The sequence below is a fragment of the Canis lupus genome, chromosome 12 (genome assembly GCF_003254725.2).
Source record: "Canis lupus dingo isolate Sandy chromosome 12, ASM325472v2, whole genome shotgun sequence".
Taxonomy (NCBI): domain Eukaryota; kingdom Metazoa; phylum Chordata; class Mammalia; order Carnivora; family Canidae; genus Canis; species Canis lupus.
In genome coordinates this window covers 7394781-7410807 of record NC_064254.1, presented here as the reverse complement: position 1 = coordinate 7410807, position 16027 = coordinate 7394781, and the positions used below count along the sequence as shown (strand labels likewise).

The 16027-nt window shown below is 39.6% G+C and overlaps 1 protein-coding gene across 6 annotated transcripts in view; it reads left to right on the top strand.

Annotated features, from left to right (window-relative positions):
• The window catches only part of BTBD9 (BTB domain containing 9), a 409006-nt gene that overhangs the window by 245625 nt on the left and 147354 nt on the right, over positions 1-16027 (top strand). For 4 of the 6 annotated variants that reach the window (XM_025418641.3, XM_025418642.3, XM_025418645.3 and 1 more), the window contains one exon: positions 4864-4905. The exons of the other annotated variants lie outside the window; for them this stretch is intronic. In XM_025418641.3, the coding sequence (XP_025274426.1) occupies positions 4864-4905 (42 nt within the window). The remainder of the gene's footprint in view (positions 1-4863; positions 4906-16027) is intronic. 6 annotated transcript variants of the gene reach the window in all.

Here is a 16027-nt window from a genome sequence, read left to right as displayed (position 1 = left end):
AAGCAGATAAGGAAGCAAAGTTGAGAGGCACAGTGTCCAATGTAATCTTCTCCTTTTGAGTGAGAGGTATCCAGTTAACATGGAAACAAAAGTCTCTGTTTTCTGTTGTTTCTTCTGAACCTTGTTTCTGGAAACCAGCACTTGTCTAATTTGTGAGCAGCCTTTCCTTCCATTTTTTAAAAGCAAAAATTATTTTTTAAATACTTTATCTACAAATTATTTAGAAAACACTTAATGTTACTTATGGGTTGACTTGGCTTTGAGGGATTGTATTACCAGCTGTAGTAGCTTGTTATCCTTTAGCTATGGAAATTAGCTCCAAGTTTTAGACCTCATGGACTGAATCACTTAAATGTTAATTCTAAACATTTTATCATAAATATTTAAAGCAAATAACCAATTTCCACTTAATCATAAAGCACAACTCTTGTTAGTCTGAAACCATTTGCATGGAAAATTACACATCACTTTAATGTATTTTCTCTCTACTTTTGTGTCCATATAAAAATAATAAACCACAGATGCATGCTGACATCATCATCACTGAACCAAAGAAGGGAAAAAGGAAATTATTTCATGAGCTGAAGATTTAAACTGTTCCCTATCAGGTTGTCAATGCTTCGTTTAATATTTTTAGGAAAGAGTGCCCATGTGGAGAGTCAGCTGCAAGATCAAGGACAGTTGACTGCAAAATGAGTCCAAAATTTAAACACAAGTGTCCTCTAAATGTCCCTTGGCACCAAGGAATGTGATTTTTTTTTTTAATGCTACATTAGGTTCTCTAGTTCATCCCACTCAGCTCCATTGCATTTTCTCTAATGTTGTGTCCAATTTTAAATGACTTGAGTGATGGGCCTTCTATCTTTTACCTGGCTGGCATAACCCCACAGTGCCCAGGATTCACAAGGCCTTTTGCCTGTGACAGCCAGGCTGCAGCGGACCTGAGAAAGGGGGTGGCGGAGCTCACAAGGTTTTAATTGCTGCCTAATAGGCTATAGCAACCTGAGCATTTTATTAAGAGAGCATTTAAAATTAGCATTATTATTCCAGAAGATGCTTTCACACTGCAGTAAAAATCATGCTGAATGTCTGATATGCAACCTAATTTCACCATTTTCTTAATTTCTTCCCATTACTCCTAGTAATATACCTCTCAAGCCATTTTATATTCTCTTTGTGCTTCCCTGATGACATAAATAATTTTATCTCCTCCCTTTCTGTTTCTTCCAGTTATGTATGCCCAGAGTATTCATGGTAAGCATAATCCTGCCACTAGAATTGGAGGGTGTTGCCTGCAGGCTCTTTAGAGCTAGAGTAACTTCTTAAAAAGTAGATGTTGATGAATCCCATAGAAATAGGCAATATGCACCTTCTCATAGCAGTCATCAGGATAGTTTCAAGGGTTTTTTTGTTTGTTTGTTTTGGTTTTTTGTTAACCTTTACCTTCATCTTTTCCTAAATCATTCAGTTCTGTCATTTCTGGGCCACTCTTTCCTATTACTGACACTCCCATGAGTGAAAGCCAGATTTCAATATCATCCTTTTTCTAGAGAAGAATTTTTATCTCTCCTCTGTGATGATATTTGAGCAACTCTGCTATCATACCATGGTTATTTAATTCTATTGTATTTATAAGCAATTCTCTAACCTGCTGACGGTTGTCATTTAGAATCCTTACTGGTGTTTTTCCTTTCTTCTGCTATACTCATCAAATCCTGCCGCCTCATTCCTGCAACTGTGCACTGTCCCATCAGGATCCAGCTGCCTTATAAAAAGAGAGATTTTGAAAAAAGAAATACTATCTTATTGAGACTTTCATATACCAAGGCGTAAGCATCTACTTCCATACTTTGTATAACACCCCTGGAAAATTCTTTGTTCTTTGCTCTTTAGGAATAATTTATACTCCCCTAAGAAGTACTTTCACATAAATATTATTTGCTTTGATGAATTTTAACAATCTTTTAAAATTATTACATCCTTAAGTGAAATTCTTTTTTTTTTTTTTTTTTTTTTTTTATTTTTATTTTTTTTCTTAAGTGAAATTCTTATAATGATTACCTTTTGTTTATCCACATTGATTTGTTCATTGAGCAAACATTTGAGGGCATTCATTGCATTCCACTGGATACTGTACTGGATGTTTTGAAAAGGAAGATGGCAAGAAAGGTCTGTGTTTTCAAAAAGATGAGAGTCCAATGGGGGGAGGCCGAAAAGTGGACACTTAACACATACATGCTCTAATAGAAATTATGTGAACACTAATTGGGGAGAAATTAATGCTTCTTAGGATAAATCAGTATCATGAGAGACTATGTACAGTGTGAGCTTGGCTTTACAGGAGGCATAAGGGTTCACTAAGGAAGTATGGAGAGAAGGGTATGCCCAGGAACAGAAACCACACAAGAAAAGCATAGACAGGGAATCCCTGGGTGGCTCAGCGGTTTGGCACCTGCCTTTGGCTCAGGGCACGATCCTGGAGTCCCAGTATCGAGTCCCGCCTCGGGCTTCCGGCATGGAGCCTGCTTCTCCCTCTGCCTGTGTCTCTGCCTCTCTCTCTCTGTGTGTATGTGTGTCTATCATGAACAAATAAATAAATAAATCTTAAAAAAAAAAAAAAAAGAAAGACATAGACACCCAAAGCACTTGAGGGATGACTCATGATTCAAACAGAGGGCATATGATGGAAGTAACTAGTAATGGAACTAGAAAAATAAATGGAGGTACACTGAAAAAGTAGAGCAGCAATCCAGTGATCCAGGGGAGAATTAATCCCAAAGTAATCAGTCTTTGCTTTTGAAATGTGTGTATTTATTTATGTATGACTATAGGTGTTTACTATGATTTAGACTAATGGTTCCCATCCTTCACCATACATTACAATTTCTATCTCAATTGAATTAGAATGTCTAAGGGTGGCATTGATATATTTTTAAGCATTTCCCCCACCTGCCCCACCAGGTTTAGCGTTTCTGATGGGCATTCAGGGTGGAGAACCACTGACCCAGACCGCCTCAACACTTGAACAGGTTAATGGAAGCACCCAGTGAGACCCTGACTCATTGGAGCTAGAAAGGGGTATGCTTAAGTCAGAACCCATTCCACCCTTAGACTGCTGGGAGGCAGCAACCTCTACCTCTCTACTCACAGATCTTTCCCCTACAGCATTTAAACCTTCCTGAGATCACTTCCACTTACTAATTAGCAAAACACACCCCTCTCCTGACTCTACCATCTCCCTCTAGCCATCATCCTGCTATTTTCCATGCCCCGTGCTCCCAATTCTATTTCTGCTCTGGTCCAGTGCAGTCTGGACTCCAGTCCCATCACACTGCCTGGTCTTGCAAGCTTTCGGGTATCACGTTTCTAAACTTTGCACACTCTGCTCTTCTTCCTGGATTTTCCTTCCCCATACATTTTTTTTCTTGGCATTTACTCACTCATCTTTCAGTACTCAGCAATCACATCTGGAAAGCAACCTCTGATCTCCCCAGTCTGGATTAGGTACCAATCCTTGGTGCCACCATTCTATTTTGTGGAAAATTTGTATAATAGCATTTATTAGTATCTATTATAATTACTTTTCTACATTAAAATTATGGACCTTTGAGGAATTGACTTACTCCTATGGTTTATATCTAGTACCCAACAGTGCTGAGTATATAGTAGTTCCTCAACTTAAAAAAATTGCTGACTTATATTAAATTTATTCATTTAACATTTCTTTTTCATTTCCCCTCTTTTTTATTTTTATTTTTTTAAGTAAGTTTTACATGCAACATGGGGCTTGAACTAATGACACCAAGATCAAGAGTCACTTGATCTGGCTAAGCCAGCCTAGCTTATTTAACATTTTTGACTAACTACATGCTAGCTACCAATTACTGAGCATTTATGTGCAGGGTTAAGTACTGATTGCTAGGCAAATGTATGCATGCATGTATGTATTTTGGGCACATGTATTTTTAATCATAACATTTATATTATCTTAACCCCAAGTTAGGCACTACTATTGTTCCCTTTACAGATGAGGAAACCGAGGTTTTGAGAAATTAAGTGAATAAACCAGAACTGAATTGCTCTTTCGGGTACCTTTCTCAAATTACTATTTTACATTTAATCTGAACCAACCAGAACTTCTCTAATCTAGGCTGTAAATTTTTAAAGCAAAATATATGACCATCCAATTATATTTATTTGTAAATTGGGACCATTACCAGTTTGTCAGATGGCCTTTTGCAAAAGATGGCATCGGGGCAGCCCCGGTGGCGCAGCGGTTTGGTGCCGCCTAGAGCCTGGGGAGTGATCCTGGAGACCCCGGGATCGAGTCCGACGTCGGGCTCCCTGCATGGAGCCTGCTTCTCCCTCTGCCTGTGTCTCTGCCTCTCTCTCTGTGTCTATGAATAAATAAATAAAATCTTAAAAAAAAAAAAAAGATGGCATCTTGCGTGGTTTAAATAGTAATTTTTAGTCTTTTTTGCCTAACATTTATACTTTTACTAGCCCTTCAATGAAAATATAGGACCAGCAATTTATCCTACTAGGTAATTCAGAGAGACCAAATGATTAGAATTGACAGTGCCACAACAGCCCCCCCATTCCCAGTCCTCTTTCCCCACTGAAGAACATCTGGAGCCAATAGTTTGAATACCCTCCCTAGGAAACCTACTCATAGAAAGAAAAATCGGCCAGTTCGACTTTCCCCCATCCTTTTCTTCCTCTTCCTCCCTGCTAATGAGTAGTGAAATGGCCTAATGAGTGGGGCCAGAGGGAGGGGAAAGCAGAGAAGAAAGCCTAAATAATCCACACACTGAATTATCAGCCTCTGCATAATTGAGTTTTCTTTGGCTTCCTTCTTTTCAGAGTTCAGCATTTTAAAGTTCTTGCGGGATGCACCGTTTCCAGGTACTGCGACAAGCCATGTTTTCAGTTTGTGCCACGATCAGTTTGATTCAGCTGTGTGGGCTGGAAGGCTTGTGCTTCTGACAGGACAGGGACTCCAGAAAGGAAGCCGGGAGAGCTCTGAATGACAGAGTTCCCTTTTCCACTGAGAGGCAAGCACAGAATGGCCTTTTAATGCCCTTGTCTGTGAGACTGTGCATGATATAGACTGAAAAGTGTTTGTGTGGCAGGAGCAGCCCTGGAGGATAAGGAAGGTGCTGAGTGGAATATGAATGTAGCCAGCTTCGCCTGAGCCCCGGAAGGGGAAATAGCTGTCGGTGGCATAGGGTGAACGTTTATCCTGGTTTGCCTGAGACTGAGTGGTTTCCTGGGCCTTGAGACTTTCAGGTCTAAGACCAGCACAGTCCCGGGCAAGCCTGGACGGTTGGTCATCCCATGTACTTAACTTCTTCCCTTACCTTAAAGAAAAGAAAGTTCACCATCAGGTGGAAATCATTTCCCATTGTCTCTAAATCCTGCCTTGACTGATTGATTGAGAACAAACAAAAAAATTGAGAATTTCCTTGGATTCCAGAGTAAGTAGTAAAATTGAATGGACCCTTGTTGAAAGCTTTCTTCCTACTCCACCTGCATGTTGCTTTCCTCTTGCCTGATTTAGAACCCTTGGCCACCCTGCTCCCCACGCCTGTGAGGTATTTCTTTGTTCCTCTTCCCCCTCTCCTTTTGCTGCTGCTGCAGTAACTCCAAGGATTAAAGAGGATGTACAGTATGTACTTTCTCCTACTTTGGCACTGGCTTCCCATGGCTCTGCTTAGATGCAGCTGGCTGAGCTGGGGCATTAGGAAGCCTCCAGGCGACCCACAGCTGAATCCATCAAGTCCCCTGCAGCAGCTGTTATCTGAACCAACTGGGTCGTGCCGACAGCAGCCAAGGAAGGATGCAGTGCGAATGTGCAGGAAGAACACCAGACAAGCTTGTCTCTGCTCCAGAGAGTCTAAATCACCCCATCTACATGTGGAGCATGGCGATTGTTCTGGAGAGAGTGGGAAGGGGAGGAGATGGTGTTTTTCCACACTTATCAAGATAAACAGAGCAGCCAATGCTGTCTGTGCAGCTGTTTCAGTGTGAGGATGAGCCGAATTATTTTATTTTTACTCAGACGGAATTAACACCACCACCACCACCACCACCCCTTTTCTTTTAAAGACAGGGAGTCTGAGGCCAACAAAATCACTGTGATTTGGATCTTTCTGCAGAATGGTGATAATTTATGGGACTATCTGGACATATCCCTGTTTGGACATTTAATTAGTGAAAAACCAGTCCAATAATAAAATAGCTAAATAATCTAAGACAACCCCTTGAGGACCTGGTAGAGGGAATGGGGGCAAGAAAAAGGGAGGGGAGGAGCAGCAACAAGGTGAAAATGTTATTTCAAGACAAGAAGAAATGAAGAGTTGTAGCCCTCAGGCAAAAGACAGGGAAGGAAATGAGGAAGAACGGTTATTACCTCTTGTATTATTGTTTTAACCACCAGACAGTTTTAGAGGTTGTACCCTTGTGGCCATAGCAGCTTGGAAGACCCAAGGTCTCAGGCTAAGTCCAGCAGAGATCCTTGATTGAATTTGTATCCTTATAGGAATAATCACAGGCATGGAATTATTCTAGTGAAAAGTAGTTAAGATTTCAGGTAATGATGGCAGACAGAACACACATCGATGGTCATGCCTTCAGAACAAACCCCACTAAGGTGACAGTGAAGGATTTTTTTGTTTTGTTTTGTTTTAGGTATTTACCTACAAGGGTAAGGAAAATGGGAAAAGGAGGTAAAAAACATGAAACAGGGAGCTGTAAAGAAGATGAATGAGTGGCAAATGATTCAGTAAGCTCAGGAATACTCATTCCTAAGCCACTGCATTGAAAATTAGAGGAACAGATGCCTTTGAAGCCACAATGACTAAGGCAGATAGGAAAGGGCTAAAATGAAGATTGGTTGACTGTGTTTATGAAACAGTTAAGAGCTCTGAATTCTTTTCCCCACTTGATAAAACATTGCTTCTCCCCAACTCTTGGAAAAGTAGAGATTTATTCTCTTCTTTTTCTAGCTTTATGGAGATTATAATTGATATCTAACATTGTGTAACTTTAACTCAACTTGATATACTTACACATTGTGAAATGATTACCACAGTAGTATTAGTTAACATGTCCAACATCTCACACAAGTACCCTTTCTTTCGTGGTGAGAACATTTAAAATCTACTCTCTTAGAATATTTCAAGTGTATAATATAGTTTTGTTAACTGTAGTCACTATGTCTTACATTAGATCTCCAGAGGTTATTCATCTTATAACTGGAAGTTTGTACCTATGGACTAACCTCTTTACATTTCTTTCCTCCTCCCCTACCCACTCCCCCCAGCAACCATCATTCTATTCTGTTTCTCTGAGTTAGGCTTTTTAATTTTATTTTTTATTTTTTAAAGATTTGATTTATTTGAGAGAGAGACTGTACATGCATGGGCAGGGGAAGGGGCAGAAACAAGAGAATCTCAAGCAGACTCTGCTGAGCATGGAGTTTGAGGCAGCACTTGATCCCACACCCTATGAGATCATGACCTGAGCCAAAACCAAGAGCTGGCCACTTAACCGACTGAACCACCCAGCTGCCCTGAGTTAGGTTTTTTTAGATTCCACATGTAAGTGAGATCATGTAGTATTTGTCTTTCTCTGTCTGACTTTGGAAATGTATTCTTTGATGAGGTTAAGACAGTATCTCTAAACCAGGAAAGATACGATGCACAATTGAGAAAGGCCATGGTGTAGTAAGACTAAGTGGTAATGTGCTGAGAGACCCCATCTCTCAGTAATATCCACCCCCTTCCCTCCCACACACATACACAGACAAAATACCCCTTGTCCTCTTTCACCTTTTAGCTTCTGGAACTCTGGCAGTCAGGCCCATGGATCTTCTATGCAGAGGATTAAAACATCTTCCTACATAATTTGACCAGCCTAAGAGGGAAGAGCTAAAGAATCTATAAGTGGGGTTTTCCTAACAGTTGACCCATCAGGCAATTGTATTCTCAGAATTTCCCAAAGACTGCCCAGAGATTTCTTCCTAACTGCCTTCTTGATAACCAGACATCTGAGAAAACTATTATGAAACACAGAGACTGAAACAAACAAGAAAAAAACTATACGGGGAGTAGAAAACTTTAAAAAAAAAAAAATCATTGCTTTCTTCCAAGAGAGATTTAGTAAATATGGCAATCTTATACCAAAAAGATGCCATAAAAAAAGGAGCATTTGGAGAAGAGTAAGTACAGTTGGAAATTTAAAATATTAAAACAAATGAAAAACTTAGTAGATAGTACAGATGATAAAGTTGCAGAACTCTTTCAGAAAATGAAACGAAATGATGAAGATGGCAAATAGGGAAGGCATAGAAGTGCAGGAGCAGATAAGGCAGTCCAATATTCAAAACAAAGAGTTTCATAAAGAAAGATTCTTAAAAATTCCGAGGAAGAAATCAATACCAATAACTCATGAAAATTTACCAAAACTGAACTACATGGGTTTCCAGTTTGCAGGGACCTTCCAAGTGCCCAAACCAGGGAAAGAAAATAGACCCACACCAAGGCACATCAGAATGAAATTTCAGAATACTAAGAATGTAGAGAAAATCTACATGCTTCCAGAGCAGGACATAGTTTTTTCTAAAGAAGAAGAAAAGAAGAAACCAGGTCAGGTATCATCATGACTTCTCAATGGAAAAACTATAGAAGTTTGACAAGCAGTAGAATAATGCTTTCAAAATTCTGAATGAAAATTGCTTCCAACTTAAAATTCTATGCCCAGTCAAACCACCAATCAGATATTGAAGTAGACTGAAGATATGCTCAGGTAAACAGAGCCTTAAAATTTTTACCTTCCAGGGGTGCCTGAGTGGCTCAGTGAGTTAAGCATCTCTTGATTTCAGCTCAGGTCATGATCTCAGGGTCCTGAGATCAAGCCTTGCATCAGGCCCCATGCTGGGCATAGGAGCCTGCTTAAGATTCTCTCTCTCTTCCTCTCCCTCTGCCCCGCTCCCTTGCTCTCTCACTCACTCTCTCTGTCTCTCTCTCTACTCTCATTTTTTTTTTGTTTTTTTTTTACCTTCCAGATACTGGGAGATGCTATCTGCCAAAATGAGAGAGTAGACCAAGAAAGAAGACAGCATGAGGTACAGGACAGGGACAGTTCAGCACAGAGAAGAGATGAAAGGAATCCCTGGAATGATGGGGAAGACAGATCTCAGGATAACAGCTTGCATCAGATCAGAGGGCACCCAGACTCAGACTTGACTGGAACCAGCCAGAAGGCTCGGGGAAGCTTCTTCAAGAAGAAGAAATCACTAGAAATACTTGATGTGTTGGAGTGCTTTGAAAGGAGCTTTAGTTCAAATAAGGGACAATTGGGAGAGTGGGGGTGAGTTAGTGTTGAGCACATATAAAACTAAGCAAAACAAAAATCAAGACTATTTTTACTCTGGCAGGGAAAAAAATGTGCAGAAAAGGAAAGTACTTCTGTATATTAGTTATGATTAATGTTTACATAATCCTAATGTAAACACTGAATATCGATTCAACCAGTGTTACAATATAATCTAAGCTGGGGAGATGGGAAAGGGTGCATGTGGAGAAGGGAGAGCTAGATAATTGTCCTCTATAGAAGTAGATTGGTAGATAAAGCCTAAAACCAGATAATCAAGAAGTAGCATTAAAAGCATGATAATTATCAGGGCACCTGGGTGACTCAGTGTGGGTTAAGCATCCCGACTCTTACTTTTATCTCAGGTCATGATCTCAGGGTCATGGGATCAAGCCCCACATCAGGCTGCATACTGGGTGTGGAGTCTCCTCCAGATTCTCTGCCTCTCCTTCTCCCTCTGCCCCTCCCCCCTGCTCATGTGCATGCACATGCACTCTCTCTTTCATAAATAAATAAAATCTTAAAAAAAAAAACTTGGGGGCAGCCCTGGTAGCTAAGCGGTTTAGCGCCCCCTTCAGCCCAGGGTGTGATCCTGGAAACCCGGGATCGAGTCTCATGTCAGGCTCCCGGCATGGAGCCTGCTTCTCCCTCTGCCTGTGTCTCTGCCTCTCTCTCTCTCTCTCTCTCTCTCTCTGTGTCTCATGAATAAATAAATAAATAAAATAAAATTTAAAAAACCCAAAACATGGTAATTATAGATGTGATGTAAATCCTAAAGTAATCCACTAAAACAGGTAAAAAACAGTTGTCTCCAGAGAGAGGAGGAAATGATAAACTTATAGGCTATTTGACTTTTTAACTACGTATGTTTAAAACTTTATTTTAGGGGTGCGTGGCTGGCTCAGTTGGTGGAGCATGTGACTCTTGATCTTGGAGTTGTGACTTTGGGCCCCATGTTAGATGTGGAGATTACCTAAAAATATAATCCTAAAAAAAAACCAAAACTTTATTTTAAAAATATAAAAGAAGAAAAAGGAATAGTTAAGTCAATTTTGTTTTTTTGTTTGTTTTGATTTGGTTTTAATGAGGAGTCCAAGCATCATAGCAATAATAGTGGCTCTTGGTAATATAGTAGAATCTTCTTGTTTATTAAAAAATTATCTTTTACCAAATATGTATTTTACTTTATGTGCATTCCTCTCCTAGGTTTTTCTTTCCTTGAACTTCTGAAACAAGTGTAAGGATTGACATTTTCTTTCTGATCACTGGCTTAGCACTAATGCTATACCAGTAAAGTCTAAGTCATGAATGGTTGAACTCTCAAGAAGCTTTGGGGAGGGGGGAAACATCCTTGCCAAACTACTCCACCTCCCAGCCTGTTTGCTAATCCAGCAGAAATATGGATTGGGGACAGGCTTCAAAAACTGAACCTCAATAGTACATAAGACTCTTAACAGAAAAGGTGTATGGGGAAATGTCTTAAAATGGCTGGGCAGGCTGTTAGGTTTGGACCTGGCCCATGTCTTCTCAGCCTGTGTGCTATAAGCTACATATTTTGTAGACCACCAGATACTGCCAGGTGGAGCCTCTTGCTTTTTTCTCTGTTGCTGGTGTTAAAGTTCTACCACACTGACAGATTTTAGCAGCAAAATCTCTTATACCAGTAGTGCTGAAATTAGTAATCCTTCATGCTATTTGGAACCTGGGGTACAGTGTGATCAGTCATGCACTTCCAGCTTTAACAACCCCTGAGATAGCACATTATACATACCCATACTGGCATTTGCACCTAGGACAAAAATACTTTCCTCTTTCTCTCTTCTGTTATCATTTGCATATTTTGTGGTGTTGGTGGTGAGCATTCTTCTCAAGCTTTTGGTAATATTATTTTATTTACTTTGATTACTCTGCATCTGGTTGGTAGATTTGTACATAGTTGCACTAATGCTCAAATGAACAAGGAATTCTCTGGATTTGTCTTTCCTTCTTTTTTTCCCCCCCTCCATTCTGTATTCTCTAGGTAAAGGCCCAGAATTTCTTAAAGGGCAAAGGAGGGTCCCAGAAATTTTCTGTGAGCATTGAAGCACTTGGGAATAGTAGGTGGTAAGTGTGGGACTTCTATGTTTTGGGTTTGTTTTCCTTACATACATTTCACCTAGTTCTCTGAGGAGCTATTAATGCCTGTAACACAGGTTTCTTTGCATAGCCTATAAAGAATTCAGAGGCTTTGAGGGACCTATGTTCTGTCGAGCTTTGAAATCTCCAGCCTGATTGTATAAGTGTGTACAGTATGGGTTTTCCATTAAAGGAAATAATGCATGCAAAGGGTAGCACATGGGATGTGTTCAGAAGTTCGTGGCTTTTATTTTAATTCCAGTGCTAGTTTCTCAAGGGTCTGGAGTGAAGATCTGTGATTTCCTTACCCCTGTAGTCTCTTTGTTATTCTCTGAGTTTTCACTTCTGTTATTCTGAATGTCTTGAACAGTTCCTGTCTCATTTCTCACTATGTCAAATATTTACATTCTTAGAAGGCTTCTTAGATTCTTTTCTGGGGAGAGGCAAATTCTTTCTCCTTCCATTTACCTATCTTCCTTCTATACTTAATCTTTTACTCTAAAAGGACAAGAGAAGGGGCAGCTCCTCCAGCTCTTAAAATTTCAAGTTATAATAAATGGCATGCATCTACCATAGTCTTAGGGTTTTTTTTTTTTTTTTTTTTTAAAAAAAAAAAAAAAAGAACCTTTCCTTACTCACCATGATCCTAAAAGAGGCTTGCTACAGGTCATAGTCACCAAATGAGTTCTTACAGATTCATAGGGAAACTTAACAAATTTAATTTTCTTCTGTTTTTTCTCTAGTGCACAATTCCATTAGACTCATTTGTCTACATTCGTGGGAATGCACACCCTATTGGGTAAACTGAAAAAGATAATGCAGCCATTTAAAAGATAAAAGTAGTGAAATCCTCTCCCCTGCCCCCAGCATCTTGGGCTAGGAGAAAAGTTAATGAAAAAATGCAAATGTTGAACTTTTGGTAATTTACTTCTATTTCTCAAAATATACTTTGTGTTGGATTCAATGTTTTATTTAGTAATAAAATTGGTTAACAGTATTCCCATATGGGGATTTGTTCACATTAGCACATAACAGAGACAGAGAAAGGGATTGGTTTATTCATATTCATGCTCTTCCCCTCTCCACCTTCCCCCACTCCTCCCTTTATCTTTCTTCTCTTTCTTCCCTCCCTCCTTCTGTCACTCCCTCTCTCCCTTATTCATTTTTTATTTTATATCCTCCACTTCCCATTTTGTCTCTTTATAATCCCTTGAAAATTACAATCTGAGAAAAAAACAAAGATCAAAAAGAAAACTACCACCTCACACCAGTGAGAATGGGGAAAATTAACAAGGCAGGAAACCACAAGTGTTGGAGAGGATGTGGAGAAAAGGGAACCCTCTTACACTGTTGGTGGGAATGTGAAATGGTGCAGCCACTCTGGAAAACTGTGTGGAGGTTCCTCAAAGAGTTCAAAACTAGACCTGCCCTACGACCCAGCAATTGCACTGTTGGGAATTTACCCCAAAGATACAGATGCAATGAAACGCCGGGACACCTGCACCCCGATGTTTATAGCAGCAATGTCCACAATAGCCAAACTGTGGAAGGAGCCTCGGTGTCCATCGAAAGATGAATAGATAAAGAAGATGTGGTCTATGTATACAATGGAATATTACTCAGCCATTAGAAATGACAAATACCCACCATTTGCTTCAACGTGGATGGAACTGGAGGGTACTATGCTGAGTGAAATAAGTCAATCAGAGAAGGACAAACATTATATGTTCTCATTTATTTGGGGAATATAAATAATAGTGAAAGGGAATAGAAGGGAAGGGAGAGGAAATGGGTAGGAAATATCAGAAAGGGAGACAGAACATAAAGACTCCTAACTCGGGGCAGCCCGGTGGCTCAGTGGTTTAGCGCCGCCTTCAGTCCAGGGCCTGATCCTGGAGTCCTGGGATCAAGTCCCACGTCGGGCTCCCTGCATGGAGCCTGCTTCTCCCTCTGTGTCTCTGCCTCTCTCTCTCTCTCTCTCTCTCTGTGTCTCTCATAAATAAATAAAATCTTTAAAAAAAAAAAAAAAGACTCCTAACTCTGGGAAACAAACTAGGGGTGGTGGAAGGGGAGGAGGGTGGGGGGTGGGGGTGAATGGGTGATGGGCACCAAGGGGGGCACTTGACGGGATGAGCACTGGGTGTTATTCTGTATGTTGGCAAATTGAACAATAAAAAATAAATTTATTATTAAAAAAAAACTAAACCATGAAATAAATAAGACATTTCTTCCCATGAAATTCAAGTCAGTTCCTCTTTCGAGATCCTAAAAAGCATACTTAATTAGATTTTTGTCTATATCCTGCTAAATATCTATAATAGGTGAGCTGTGTCTACACCTCACGCTCATTTATACTGTATCCATGTTCTCAGACTGAGTGGTGTTCCCATTTAACTCTTTTATTCCTGTGGGGAGAGGTTTTGTCTAACCTTTCAGTTTAGAGTTTGTTTGTAAAATTCAGTGTTAAATAGATCACCTACTAATCAGAGAATAATTATTTGATATTATTTGATTTTTTTGTTGACTGTCCCCTGACCCTGAAATATAAATTCCATGGGAAAGAGATTTGATGTGTATTGTTCAACCCCGTATCCCAGCGCCCAGCAACAGTAGCTAGAACATAGTAAATACTAAGTTAATATTTGTGTGTGTGTGGGTGCCTGCATGTGCGCATGTGTGCGTGTGTGCACATGCATGTGTCTGTGCATGAGAGAAAGAGGGATTAAGGATTATTTTTCTTTTAGCCATATTTATTTTGGTCTTTGAAGCAAAAATAGTTCACAGGGAGGACTTTTAAAATTCATATTGCAAAATTCGGTGTTTTAAGATTAGGCTAACCTCTTCACCATGTGTGAATAGATAAGAAGTTCTTGTATTTTCCTCTTCACTACTGCTACTGTGTTTTAGTCTTGCCTTCTAACTGCACGATAACCTTCTTTAGATGAACGTGTGTGTCTTATCTTTTGAGTACATTCCTCACAGTGCTTATTAGCACAATTTTTTGCACCTAGTAGGTGTTTATTAAATCTTGATTAATAGAGATTTACCCAGTATACCTGCAAGGGATATTGATTTATAAATGTGCAATCAGGAAATTAAACATTATGGATTTTATCATTTTCATATGGTTTATGTAAATATTATAATTAAGTTATTTTTGTGATATTAATTCCAAATATAATTCCATAAGCTGAAGGCATATAATTAGGGCAGGATAGTTTCTACATATTTCAGGGTAGGAAAAAGGCCTACTTTTCAAAATTCACATTTCCTCCAAATAAAAAACAACACTTAAATATTTATCTCTAATATGACGATCTGTCTTGGTAGCAATGGGTTATGACATGTTAGTAATTATTTACCCATCTCATCCCCCCTGCATACTTGATTTGATATAGCATCAATTTTCTCTGAAAACTAAGATGACTTGTTTCACTTGCCCTTCAGGTTGAATAGTGGAGGTGCTAGAACATGATTGCTCCCTCTGCAGGGCCTAACAGACAGCATCAGGGCTGTTCTCTGAGACAGCAGCTTCTGCTTAGGGCTAACTCTGGATACAGACTGTTTAACCTTTCAATAATTCTTCCTCTCCCAAATAAGCAAATGCTGCTGAGGCCCTTTGCTAAAGCAGTAGAGGAGAATCTATAGCTCCACAGATCAGCCAGAGGGAAGATTTTCTAAGAGTAACAAATCTTTTCTGTTGCAACCTGCTTTTTCTAGAAGCTTTTTGTCATTCTGGCAGTAAACTGTTTTCCACTTGCTGCCTTAGCAACAAGACCTGAAGTCATTTCCCCCTCCAATCTGCGGTTTGATTATAAGAGCACTAACACTGTACATAGCACTGGAAGAAAATACCATCCTGGCAAGACCTGCAGACATTACCTGCTTCTTGGGTCAGAGAATTATTTATGTACATTCTTAGCATCACCTTGAAAGGAAGAGTCAAATGGGAAATCTTGGAAGTGAATCCAGACCCCTACATGGTCACAAGTCCCTAGCAAATGCTGAAGCTAAGGTTCTTGCTAGAGGACCACATCTGGCCACAACAGAGTTCTCTGCCGACCTCATAGGAAGAGCCAAAATGTCAAGGAGCCCTTCTTGTGCACAGTCTCAGGCTAAATCTAGTTTCCTCCAGAGTCTTTGTTTAACCCAAGAATATGAAATTCACTTTGAGAATAAAACTTTGTTTACCAAAGAGTAGAATTCTCTGGATTTTGGCTTCAGTTGATCTCTCGAGAGCTCATTTAAATATTTCTTACCAAGTTAAATTTTATCTTACAGTAGAACCTGCTCAGTATAGACATTGATTGATCCTGTAACTAGAGGGAAAGGCTAAGTGTTAACACTGTAACCTCAGGTAGGCTTGTGGTCCACCAGAACTAAAAACTAGAGAATACAAAAGGATTTAAAGTGGGAATGTACTGGTTGCTATTCTCTATACTTTCTACTTTTCTGTACTTGCCTTAATATGTTAAAAAAAAATATTTCATATGTGACTTTGATATGTGACAATCAAATCTGGTTGCATCCTGACAAG